The 13,865-nt window shown below is 34.3% G+C and overlaps 1 protein-coding gene across 1 annotated transcript in view; it reads right to left on the bottom strand.

Annotated features, from left to right (window-relative positions):
- Positions 1-2,265: 2,265 nt before the first annotated feature.
- Positions 2,266-13,865, bottom strand: part of LOC107567288 (protein FAM184A-like) — a 77,918-nt gene continuing 66,318 nt past the window's right edge. Inside the window, exons 5-9 of the mRNA XM_016252943.1 lie at positions 11,887-12,068; positions 7,639-7,824; positions 4,381-4,503; positions 2,930-3,091; positions 2,266-2,391 (exon numbers count right to left, since the gene is read on the bottom strand). Coding sequence (XP_016108429.1) covers positions 2,266-2,391; positions 2,930-3,091; positions 4,381-4,503; positions 7,639-7,824; positions 11,887-12,068 — 779 coding nt within the window. The remainder of the gene's footprint in view (positions 2,392-2,929; positions 3,092-4,380; positions 4,504-7,638; positions 7,825-11,886; positions 12,069-13,865) is intronic.

Genomic DNA, 13,865 nt, shown 5'->3' with positions numbered 1-13,865 from the left:
TTAATAATGATTAATTCCCTTACAACTAAGTAAATTATTACACTTCTCAGCAAGGCTGCATTTATTTGTACAGTAAAAAAAATACATGCCTGATTCAAGAAGGGGGTCTCAAAAATGGCCAAAAAATATTATTTTACAAACGTATTAATTTGAAGTTAAATTGTGTTTTATTGGTATAATGTCTGCTAGAATGTTAAAAAATTTTCAGTGTTAAGTAAATATTTTTAAAGCACATTTTGGCTATTTAATTTATGCAATGGTGGAAAAAATTGACAAAATGGGGGAAAAAATTTGAAAAAACCGTGTTCGGTATTCGGCCCAGTGTTTCATTTTGTTCGGCTTTGGCTAAGAATTTTCATTTCGGTGCATCCAATTTCGGAAATTCGAGTCTCTCGACCTAGATCCAAAATCATTACAAGCACTTATTTTGAGCAATAACGAGCTCTACATTGGTCCACATTCTCCCAAATAACAAGTTAAAGCCCAAATATTATGCTCCAGGGCACCGCTGCACCATCCTGAACAAATGTTGTGGAAAATGAGCTACCAAGGATGAAATCCAATAAATGATTTCTCATTAAAGCATGTTGAGTGTCTGCTTAGGGTCTATTCAACTTCAACCTTCCGAGTTAGCTCATTTTTATCATTTTCTGGGGATGTTTTAGTGGCGAATTGGTAACTTTGCAAAACTATGGGCAAACAAAGTAGACAAAATGTCCTTAAAGTGATAGTTCACCCTAAAAAAAGAAAAAAGAAAAAAAAATTTACTCACCCTCAAGTTGTTCCAAGCCTGTATGCGTTTCTTTCTTCTGCTCAACATAAAAGAACCGATTTTGAAGAATCGGGGTATCCAATCAGTTGCTGGTAGCCATTGATTTCCATAAAGAAAAAAATACTAGGGACCAGAAACTGTTTGCTTACCCACATTCTTCAAAATAACTTCTGTGTTTAGCAGAAGAGAGAAATTCAGGTTTGGAACAACTTAAGGGTGAGTAACAGATGACAGACTTTTCATTTTTTTGTTCAACTATCCCATTAATGGCCTTTGTTTTAGTTAAATACAGCTCAGGCTTGTACTAATGACCTATTTGTCTTATATGAAGGCCCATGATATTAAACACTGGTTGTAAGCATTGCTAATGAATTAAGCAGGCAGGGCTTTCTGAGGCAATGCCAAAACACTTACAGCTGTTGGAAACTTTATAGGGTATATAAGTCATCACATAGCTTGGCAAAGAAAGAGAGAACATGAAAGAACGAGAAGTGCCTTGCTTGTTGACAAACCACTTAAATGGATTGTTCACCACCAAAAAAAAAAAAAACTGACATTGTTCACTCTCCCTCATGTCATGGAAAAGTATGGCCAAAATATTCTTTAAGAATGTTGATTTCTCTTCTTACTCTGAAATACTTTCCCACAACTTTTTGTATACAAGTTTTAACATTGACAACATCACTGGCAAATAATTGGAAAAACAAAATTAAATAAATGTATTTTATTATTCTAGTAATATATTATTCTAGTAACATTCAAATATTCAAGTAACATTTGTATTTGCTTTCTGTACAATTGTTGTAGTTTTCACTAATACTTAACCCATAAAATAAACCTATAATAAATAATAAACAAACAAATAAATAATAAAAGAAAGGGGAAAAAAATGTAAATTATAACTTGTAAAAATTATTTAGAAAACAATAATTTCCTTTTTTGCACAATTGTTGGACCTCACATTGATGCTTAAAACATAATCATTAAAAATATATACATTATTAAGAAAACAAAGGCAAAGGCAGCTTTTAATAAAAAAAAAACATTTAATGTGTGATTGGCATTATTATTATTATTATTAATTTTATGTTACATTATATGATTATTTAGAATACAATAATTAAAAATGCTTAAAACTTAGACAAGCAAACAAATAAATAACAACAACAAAAAAAATACCAGCTGGAGCCAATGGGTTTTTAATAATTTAAAAGTTGAATAATTTTAATCTGTGATTTAATCTGGCCATCCATTCATAGGCTACATCATCCCCGAGACACAGATGGATGGATATTATTTAGTAAACTAATATGTTGGAGAAAAATACCATTTATATGGAGTTTCTTGACAATTTTTTCCTTACTGAAAATTCAAGGGACAGGTTGGTCACCATATTTCGATGATGACCCTTTACATAACATGGGGGTGAGTAAATATCTCTGAAAGCACATTTCCAAGAACTTCCCTCGTGTGTAACCCAAAAGCATGTGCTCTTACCTGAGCGCCTCGGTCCACTTCAGCTCGAGCTCCAGGGCCATCTTATCCATTTTGAGCTTCTCTTCCTCTTTGGTAGCGATGAGTTTGGCATCATGTTGTTGTTTCTGAGACTCCATCTCTCCCTGAGGACAAGAACGAGAGCGAACATTAGCTCTGATGAGCCATTAAGCACATGACCCGTGATTGTGAGGTCTATCACGCGGTACTCAGGATGAGAGGGAGGGCTCTTCTTCACAGCTATCAATCAAACAGGGGCCATGAGATGGAAATCCATTTTCATTTCTCCACTCACTCATTTCTTCCCTCACGCACACACAGGTCTGATTCATTATGCATGGTCACTCGGAGAAACTGTGCTTCAGGTCAAGGACACAGGAAGAGGCCTCTCTAATGAAGTGTCTGTCACAATAGGGCCAAAACTGCAGGTGGGTGTAATTCAACAGAGCATCTATAACTCGTTTCATAATGATAAACTCATTGCAGGTGTTTTTAGAAGCTATTCAGGGAAACTGAGGGCAAATGCAGTATATATTTAAAAAAAAATCACCCACATCAACTTTAATGATAAAAATATCTGGCAGGAGCAGCTGAGTTATGTGACTTTGAAGTATGAAGTCTCATTCTCATTATTTTTGGAAGTAATTGCTTTTGGTAATAGACCTGAAGGGCTGTTAAGAGGTTGCTAGTCTCTCTGAGTCTTGCTCGCGTGGCGTCCAGCTCTTCTAGAAGCTTCTTCTGGGCATCCTTCAGATTGGAGATGTGTCCCTCAGCAGAACTTAGTCCCTGCTCTCCCTGCTTCATCAGCTCCTGGAGTCGATTCACCTGAGGAACAGGAGAAGTTACTCACTTTTGAGCAGATGCTTGTTCTCAGTGTTGAGTTAAAGGACACTGTAAGAATGAGGCACTCAACTTTATTACAAAACAAAACTAAACTTAACTAAATATGTTCAGTATTGTAATTAAAACTACAAGTAACAAGAACACAAGTATTAAATTACTTATATAATTAATATATTTATATAATTAATTACTAACAACAATAAATCTACTCAATCTCTATAGCACTCTTACAATGATAAATAAAATATAAAATAAAATAATAACATAACATAACATAACAAATGATTTTAGTATTATTTATTTAAAAACATATAACAAATATTTAGAATACAATTCTTAAATTCTTTATATTATATAATTATTATAATAATAATTTTTTTAATGGCACCTTGTGCTAATTATTAACCCAATAAAACAAAATTGCAAAAATAAATAAATAAATAAATAAATAAATAACAACAGTACATTTCATACCCTAGTGAGCTACATAAGCAGCTACTCAACTGAAAAAAAAACCTTAAACTAAGTATTTTTCAGGTCTTAGTGGGCCTGTTGGCTTGTTTTAGAGGGGTTTTGGATACTTTTTAGCTGATTGCCAAGCTAAAACAGCCAAAGACCAGCCTAGGCCAGCTAGGAAACCAGCAAATCAGCAGGATATCTTCAAAAGGCAGCATCCTAACCCAAATAGAGAGACTCAGCTATTGTGGAACAGCCTTTAAGTGAGGAGCATGGCTAAATATGTACCCTAGGTATATAGTTGGTTTCTAGATGATCCAAGTTGGTCATCATCTTTGCCCAGCAACAAACCAGTTACCAGCTGGACTGGTTTTTGGAACATGCATGATGATCAATCAGCCAATGACCAGTTTAGACTAGCTAAAACCACAGCTACCATATGTCAAAACAGATACCATCTTAAGATGGATTTTCCAGCAATTTCAGAGCTTCATTTCCATTTATGCTAAGCAAATTTTGATGTGCACATTAAGCATGACATTATTCAAGCAAGTGAATGAAGCCTTGCTAAATTGAATGATTGGGTAATAATCAGTGATGCTGCTTCTCTTCAGGGGTCTCCTTGGCCCATTTGCAACTGTGGCTAAGGTACATGGGACTCGGCCAGATTTGTGTTCCAGAAGCCCATTAAAACACATTGAGACTAATGAGATGATAAACACATGCCACTGAAATTAATCACGCTTCCCTTCGCTTCCGTGCCTTCCTTTCTACCTGCTAAATCACTTTCACAGAGACAAAAAAAAAGGTTGTACCTCACTGTTGGCCATGTTTAGTTTGGCTGCGAGCTCCTCTCGCAGACTGTCCAGTTCCTCTCGTAAAAGGCTCTTCTGTTCCTCTAGAGAGCTACGTTCCTTCTTGAACTGTTCCTCCATTTCCTATAAATCCAAAAGAAGATGCTGATTACAAATGACAACAGCTTATAAACATGAGAAACAATTTACGTTATTGGAAATAAGACAACCGTGTGTAGGGATTGCGTCGTTAATGTTATCGTTCACCAAAAAAGTGAAAATCCAATCATTTGCTACTAATCCTCATGTTGATCCAAATCCATAGAGGAAAGAAACCCATAGGTTTAAAAAAACATGAGAGAGAATAAATGTGACCCTGGACCACAAAACCAGTCATAAGGGTCAATTTTTTAAAATTGAGATTTATGCATCATATGAAAGCTAAATAAATAAGCTTACCATTGATGTATGGTTTGTTAGGGTAGGACAATATTTGGCAGAGATACAACTATTTGAAAATCTGGAATCTGAGGATTTCAAAAAAAGAAAATCACCTTTAAAGTTGTCCAAATGAAGTTCTTAGCCATGCATCTTTCTAATCAAAAATTAAGTTTTAATACATTTACGGTAGGAAATTTACAAAAAAACTCATGGAACATGATCTTTACTTAATATCTTAATGATTTTTGGCATAAAAGAAAAATCTATAATTTTCACCAATACAATGTATTTCTGGCTATTGCTACAAATATACCCAAGTGACTTAAGACTGGTTTTGTGGTCCAGGGTCACAAATAATGACAGAAGTTTCATTACTGGATGAACTATTCCTTAACTCACGACAGAAATCTTTTTTAGGCTGTGACATTTTGAAGGCAACACTCTCTGGGGACTTAATTTCAAACATGTCAGGGTAGTGCCTTGGAAAATCCACTTAATATCTGTCTCAGGAAGCAGGAAAAAAATAAGATGACAAGATTTGCAATGCAAAAACAAGGCATGGGAAGAAATTAATAGCTATATTTTATTCATCATAAGATTCTTGAGCTTTACTGAGCTCTCCTGGAATATTATAATAAGAAACTAATCATAGCCATCCTGAGATAAAGAAAGAGAGAGAGGAAGGGCCCTAGGCTTCATCTAAAATAGGACGTCAGCGCAGTCGTCACGCTGCTCCTGTACAAGGCAGTGAGTCAGTGGCACACTCTAACAGAGGCCACTCTCATTGATTATTCATCCACGCCTCAATTTTTCAAACTGCATTTCCATTTCTGAGAGCGGCGGGCGCTACGGTGGCGGAGCGATAAGCCCAAAACGGCCACGCTGCAATGTGATTAACTGGCGACGTCCACCGGCACAAAGGTTTGCTGAAGGGTCGTACGGGTTTGACAGCAGGTGATAAAGGTGGAGCAGGCCGGCTTTGGGTAGGTTTAATCTCTGTAAGCGTGGAGAGGAAGTGGAAACTCACTGCTCAGCTTGTTAAGGATGGAAGACACGACTTTTAAAATCTGAAAAGATTTTAAAACAAGGCATTATACACTTGCCGACTTCGTAAATAGTTACAGAGGAAAAACTGGGCAACAACTAGACGAAAGGAACACACACTACCATACCTTCAAGTCAGGCCGAACTAGTGTTGTCAAACGTAGCGACCGCAATAAGCACCGTCTGTCAGCGGATCACTAATATATCTGCACATAGACGGATCCGCTGACAGATGCCTGCTTTCAAACGCTTCCGTGAGCTTCTGTGTGAGCGCTCGGTGAAGTGCATGAAGCGATGATCATTGTAGCCAAACACTGTCATATCTGTTGAGCGCGTGAACACTATGGCCAATCGGCGGCATTTAAGAATCTGCTCAACAGCGCTCAAATGTTAGCGGGAAATGGACGTTTTTGAAATTACAGTACCGACTGGTATCGTGGCCATTACGTTTGACAACAGTAGTTCGAACACAACAAACTCATGCGGAAACACGTGCCTTGTTGTAAGAAGACACATGACAAATGAAAACAATGTGTGTTCTGAAATTGGCTAAAAAAAATAATGGATGGAATCATAGTCTAAAGCTAAAGACAGTCTGCGACCATCATACACACTATGCGATATATATATATATATATATATATATATATATATACGGCATTAAACTGATTTCATAAAAAATCGCATAGTGTGTATGATGGTCGCAGACTGTTTTTAGCTTAATATAAATTAATATAATTTTACACTTGTACATTTCTAAATGTATACATTTTTAAATATTATTTTTTTGCATAAATAATTTGTATTTAATTTGCATATTATTGCACATTATTTATACATACACCACCAATCAACAGGATGGGATCAGTAAGTTTTTTCTGACCTTTCTGATCTAATCAAAATAAAAAATTAAATAAAACTACTTTAGTCAGCAAGTACACATTAAATTGATCAAAAGTGACTTTTACACTGTTACACAAGATTTCTATTTCAATTTTTTATTATTTTTTTACTTTCTGTTCATTAAAGAATCCTGAAAAGAAAAAAGAAAAAAACATGTATCATGGTTTCCAAAAATATGTTAAGAAGCACAACAATTTTAAACATTGGTAATAATAAATGTTTCTGCAATTCAGCACATTACAATGATCCTGAGTAATGAGTAATGATGCTGAAAAATTAGCTTTGCGATCACAGGAATATATTTTGAAATGTAAAAAAAAAACATTAAAATGAAAAGATCTCACTGCCCCCGAGCTTTCAAACATTAGTGTTTAATAGTTTTTTTCCATTAAAGGGATAGTTCACCCAAAAATGAAAATTCTGTCATCATTTACTCACCCTCATGTCGTTCCAAACCTGTATGACTTGCTTTCTTATGTTGAACACAAAAGAAGATATTTTGAAGATTGCTGGTAATCAAACAGTACTGTGCATTGTTTTTTTGTTGTAGTTGCTTTGTACCTTATTCTATTAGTATTGACACACATTGTGTTTATCATTGCTTTCTGTTTCTGTGTACACTATTTTCTGTGTAGAAAAAAAAAAAAACCCTGAACCTGTAACAATTGTTCTCTCTGATCTTTCGCTTGCAATCAAAGGTACTTCTTGTTCTTTCTCAAGGTGACACCTCCCGACTGCCGCCAGACAGCGAGCTACTCTTCAGTCTGAAGCTAACGAGTGAGGCGCAGTCATGCTGATATCTCAACAGGACAGCTCTGGGAGTCTTTAGAAAGTTGTATGTGGGCCCAGGCTGACAGCCAGTGAGTAGGTGTTGTGACAGAGTTCACTCACGGACAGGAGTCGGTTCCTCTCTTTCTCGGAGACGCTCTGGGTGTTTTCTAGAACGGCCCGGTGCTTCCTGGAGAGCTCGTCCAGCGCCCGGCTGTGGGAATCCTTAAAGTGAGCAGTGTCCTCTTCATATTTGGCACACAAGTTCATGAGCTCCTTCTCATAGATCTGCTTTTCCTCTCGAAGTGACTGTTGAGGGAAAAAAATCAAAGACAAATATATTTAAAAGATGGTCTGATACTAATATATATTTATTTATATTGTATATAAATATGAAAAAATAAAAAAGCTCTAAACACATAAATTTCATTATTACCCATCTGATGCATTTGTATTCATTTATTATCCCTTAAATCTAGATACAGTTTCTGATTATTTATTATTTCCATATTAAATATGCTATTTACTATATACACGACATTTTACACAATCGCTCAAAACATTTTTTTTTTTTTTTATGTTTTTGAAAAATGCTCATCAAGGCTACATTTATTTGACCGACCAAAAAATAAATAAAAACAGTAATATTATGAATTATTATTACAATTTAAAATAGCCTGTTTTCAGTTTCAATATATTTTAAAAAGTAATTTGTCAAATCAAGCGTCACATGATCCTTCAGAAATCATTCTAATATACTGATTTGCTGCTCAAGAAACATTTATCATCATTAATGTTGATAACAGTGCTTAATATTTTTGTGGAAACCATGATACATTTTTTCAGGATTCTTTGATTCTTTCTTTGAACAAAGAAGAACAGCATTTATTTGATACAGAAATTATAAATACCTTTACTGTCACTTTTGATCAACTGAATGTGTCTTTGCTGAAAAGTAGTCATTTCTTTCAATAAATAAATAAATAATACTGACCCCAAACCCTTGAACAGTAGTGTTCATGTCATATATCTGATCTTAATGACTACTACTTTTGAAAGAAAAGAAGAAGAAGAAAAAATGCCAGCTGCTAATTTATTCAACAAAGGTAATGGTTTTTAACTGGTTTTTGCATTTTGGTTTCAACAAATGATTTTTTTGGATGGAGAAGTACGAGTTTTGAACGTTTTCATAGGGAATTTATATATCATTTAATATCCTTTAGATAAATACTTTTCATTCCATGTTATTTAAAAAATAATATCAGTGTAGACCAGTATTATGAAGGCCTTTTCACTTTCACATAGATGACGCAAAGTGAAAGTATGTCTGAGTATGGTTTGTGAAAAGAGCACAAACAGGCATCAATAAGGGACACTGTCTCTTGTTCAGAAATGTTATGAATCCAATCTAAAAGTATAACAGTGAAAGCTGAAAGCCCACACTGACACTGTGAAGCAACTGCCCGCAAGTAAATAAACTTCCCATTATAGGACCAGCAGAAGTGTCGGCAGAGTGACTCACGCCACAATGCTTTCCCGCTCTACTTGGTGAGTGTTGTCATAGTAACACCTAACTCAAGGCTGTGCTGCTAACAAACTGTGATGTGGGCGACAGAACCAAACCGAGAGAAAGCTTGATGAGACCTTTTCAAATGAGAATGATCCTGAAATCCACGCAATTGGATTTTACATCTTATACATATTAACTGAATTTTGTTAGCCATATTATAATCATGTTCAAACTTTTTAACTGAATAAATTTGCATCAAAATATGATTATTTCAATAAAATCAAATAGATGAAAATATTTAAAAATAAATAATGCCATGTTTAATTTAATTGGATTTAATTCCATTTTTTGAGTGCAGAAATCTTTCCCGTTTTATTTGTTTTATGACTGACAAATATGTATCATACGAAGTTAGTTTGAAATATTAGTTTGTGTTAAAACTTGTAATCCAAATGGATGATATTCAAATTCAGTGCAATTCAAATACATAAATCCCACAATAAGACAAATATCTTTTGAGTGTTGAGAGACGTTTTTGAGTTGATTTTTACCTTGACAAACAATTTTAAATAAAATAAACAAATAAATATAAAAACAAACAATCAAATAAAAACAATTTTAAGTGCAGAAATCTTACCCGTTACTTTATTTTATGACTGACAAATATGCATCATATGAAGTTAGTTTGAAATATTCGTTTATGTTAAAACTTGCAATCCAAATGGATTCAAATTGAATTCAAATTCAATGCAATTCAAATACATAAATCTTAAAATAAGACAAATATTTTTTGAGTGTTGAGAGATGTTTTGAGTTTATTTTTACCATGACAAAAAATTTTATACAAATAAAATGTAAAAAATAAACAAACAAATAAATCAAAAGAAGATTTTACTAATCAACTAGTCAGTTTTTGGACACTTGTCATCCATCCCTATAGTATAGTACTTAACTCAAAGTAGTTTTTGATACTCCAGCAAATGGTACATAGAGAAACAAAAATAGGAATATTATATACAGTACAGTACTACCCACCATTTATTTATTTAGAACAATAGTGTGTGTACATGTACATGGATTACTCCTCTGTGAGGCTGTTCTCTTTTTTCATGGCCTTTACTGAAGCTGTAAATAAAAAATTCAGCTTAAATTTTCAATGAGCTTTTGCCTTCTTTCTTAGCCAAAACAGTGGAGATTGACAGGAAGCTATTAGGAAGAAAGAAGGGGAATGTCTTCGCAATGTGTCACATGACGGACTGCGCCACAGCTTTTTAAAAGTTTCCCCAAAGTCTACAAGTAAAACTGCTGAGAGGGATATTTCTGGAGCAGAAACAAGCCCACATTCCCACAAGCTGTTTATTGGGGCTCTCAACGTATTAATAATGGAAGACAAACCTAAATGCGACAGGATAGCCAAAAAGCCAAACTGCTAGAGCAGATTGTTGCGTGAAAAGAGCACGAAATGCCATACTGTAGCGAGTCAAATAAATAGCCACACTGTCTCCGCACAAGAAAAATGATTGCCAGGCTGAGTGAAACCACTGAGAAATAAGAATTCCCTTTCAATCAAACCGGGCGTCCACAAAGAGACATTTTCTGAGGTCTCGAGCGCTCTGCAGTGAGGATGGAGCGTTTTGAATTAAACATAGAGGTCTGGATTTGGCTGTGATAAAGCAGCCAGAGTTTAACATGAGAGATGGGCTTGTATATGCTTAAAGCTTAAGCTAATGATGTCTCAGAGGAACTCATGTGAAATAAATGTTTCTGCAGAAAATGTTTAAGCTACATACTGACAGATTCTGCAAACTTGAGCTGTTTTTCCTCACTCCATCTCTTAGACACATCAACCAGGCTTCAATATCTTATGGTGCAGTACAAACTGTGCCCACAAAGAATATTTGGACACTTAAAAATGTCATTGCATTAGATATAAAATATCAAAAAAGTGGCATTTGCACAAACTGCTGCTAGAGCAACCAGAAAGTTTCCAAAGAATCCAAAAAAAGTATGATGGTTTCCTGATAATAATAAGAAAAAATGTTTCTTGAGCACCAAATCAGCATATTAGAAGGATTTCTGAATTCTGGAGTAATGATGCTGAAAATTCAACTTTGCCATCACAGGAATAAATTCGATTTTAAAATATATTAAAATAGAAAACAGCTCTTTTAAATTTTTTTCATTTTTTATATGGTGCAATAAATTGTGCCCTCAAAACACATCATTGAATTGGTATAAAATATTTAAAAAATGAAAGTAATATATTATATTGTATATAATAAAATGTAGTGATAATTAAAAAATGTAATTTCTTAACTTCAATTTGTACAGTATAAAACCAACCAGCATCGTGCTTGTGATGTTTGACAACCGAAAGTATCCAAATAATTAAAAAATAATAATAATTATTGAGCAGGAAATCAGCATATTAGAATGACTTCTGAAGGATCATGTGACACTGAAGACTGAAGTAATGATGCTGAAAATTCAGCTTTGCCATCAACATTTTTTATTCTATTTTAAAATACACTGGAATAGAAAACTGTTCTTCTAAATTGTTCTTTATATAGTACAATAAGAATCATGCCGCCCAAAAATATCTGGACACTAAAAATGGCACTGATTAGATATAAAATATAAAACCAAGTGGCATCTGAAAAAAAAAATGCTAAAGCTTTTCTTAACTTTAGTTAACTTATACATTTATTCTGTATAAAACCAACTAGCGTCATGATTTTTGACAACCAGAAAGTGTCCAAAGAATCCCCCAAAAAAGTTGGTTGTGATACAAAGTGTCCAAACACTCCCAGCGGCCCCTAAACTGATCCATACTCAGTAAACTGAATGGGATTGATCCGTACCTTCTCTAGAGAGAGGATCTGCTGTCTCTGCCTCTCGTCCAGCGTCTGACATTTCTTCTGCAGTGCCCCTCGATCCTCCTCCAGACGCAACACCTTGTCCTTCAGACGAGACTTTTCCGATTCCAGATCCCGAATGACCGCCTCGTGAGTCATCTGGGTGGCCTGCAGGCTTCCAATCTGACCTGGACGGCAGAGAGAAAGCAGAGGAGGGTCAATGCTTTGAATGTCATCTAACACAGAGAGCAGACAGAGTCAAAGATCCTTTCCAACTGCCAATACTGTGAACCTGAACACTGCAAATAAACCTCAACTATCACCAGCAGTGTTCAACAGTTTGTCTACTCTTCACTAGATTTAATGTGTCTTGAAGATCTGTCTATGGCTATGTTAATAATAGAATAATAGCACGCTTACTGCATACTGCACAGTACAGCAGACTGCATATTATGTATTAAATATAGTATGTTGAACAGTATAGAAGAGTAAATTATGCTGCATGTTTAATTCAGGAATTTCAGTTGTCACCTCAGAAATAAAACATTTCTAATTCCAATTAAATATATATATATATTTGGCAATCAAAGAAAGCAGCATTTTTGTCTAAAACTTGAACAGTTATATCCTTTTTGTTAATTGAAATAAAACTGAAATGAAATACAATAAAATATAAATATTCTAAGAAAGCTTAAAATGTAAAAAAAACATATTTATTATTTACTGATTTATTTCAGGTAGTTGCCAAGGCAATATTTAAATTTTTTGATGTTGAAGTACTAAAATAACTAAAATTGAAACAAAAACAAATTAAAACTAAACAGAAAAAATAGAAAAGTGCATAAAATTACTAAACCATAAAGACTAAAAATATAAAAATAAAAGATAATTCAAAATTTTTTTTATGAATACTATAATAACACTACAATAAAAAGTTAAGGCAACATTTCTGAGTGTTGTACAAGTTGAAGCACTAAAATTACTAAAACGGAAATAAAAATAAATTAAAGCTTAAATAAAAATACGTACAAATAGAAAAATAATAATAAAAAAAAATGACAAAAGCACAAGAGAATGAGTAAAACTCAAAAACCTAAACTTAAATGAAAATGAAAACTAAAAATAAAATCACATTTAAAATATGAATAAATATTATATAACACTAAAATAAAAAAAAAGAGTTAAAGCGATAGTTCACCCAAAAATTTAAATTCTGTCATCATTTACTCACCCTCAAGTAGTTCCAAACCCGTATAAATTTCTTTGTTCTGCCGAACAGAAAGGGAGATATTTTGAAGAAAGTTTGTAACCAGGCTGTTTTGGGGCACCATTGACTTCCATAGTAGGAGAAAAAAATACTATGGAAGTCAATGGTGCCCAAGAACTGCTCTGTTTCCCATATTCTTCAGAATATCTTCCTTTGTGTTCTGCAGAACAAAGACATCCATACAGGTTTGAAACTACTTGAGGGTGAGTAAATGATGACAGAATTTTCATTTTTTGGGTGAACTATCCCTTTAAGGTTGATATTGATATTGGGTTTTAGGTTTTGTTACACTGGAAATGGATGGTCAGGCTGGGTGCATTGCATTGTGGGAATTTGAATAGTTTTGAGTGTCCTTGATTGTTCTGGTACTAGTTGAGTGTTTCTGCAATTTCTTGTCTATTATACTAATAAAAAGCTGTGTTTAATTTAGGTTAATTACATTACAGTTACTGATATCTGCTTTTTTTCTCACTTTAAACGTTTAAAAAGAAATGCACTTGTCAGTGATATGGCCTGGTGGTCAATGAATGCTGGAGTTCAAGCCTGGATAAAAGTCTCAGATAACGGCTTCTACTTCATGTTAAATTCATTAATGCAGTGCACAAAGCACATAAACACAAACACGGAGTGTGAATCCAGTGCTTAAACACCTATTGTTTCTCCCAGATAAAAGATCAGAAGTGTGTTTGGCATTTAGGTGTGACAGACCCAGCTGGGC

The sequence above is a fragment of the Sinocyclocheilus grahami genome, unplaced genomic scaffold, assembly GCF_001515645.1.
Source record: "Sinocyclocheilus grahami isolate Dianchi unplaced genomic scaffold, SAMN03320097.WGS_v1.1 scaffold1141.1, whole genome shotgun sequence".
In the NCBI taxonomy this organism is placed as follows: Eukaryota; Metazoa; Chordata; class Actinopteri; order Cypriniformes; family Cyprinidae; genus Sinocyclocheilus; species Sinocyclocheilus grahami.
Note: the sequence above shows the minus strand (reverse complement) of the source record. Positions and strands in the feature narration are given on the sequence as shown.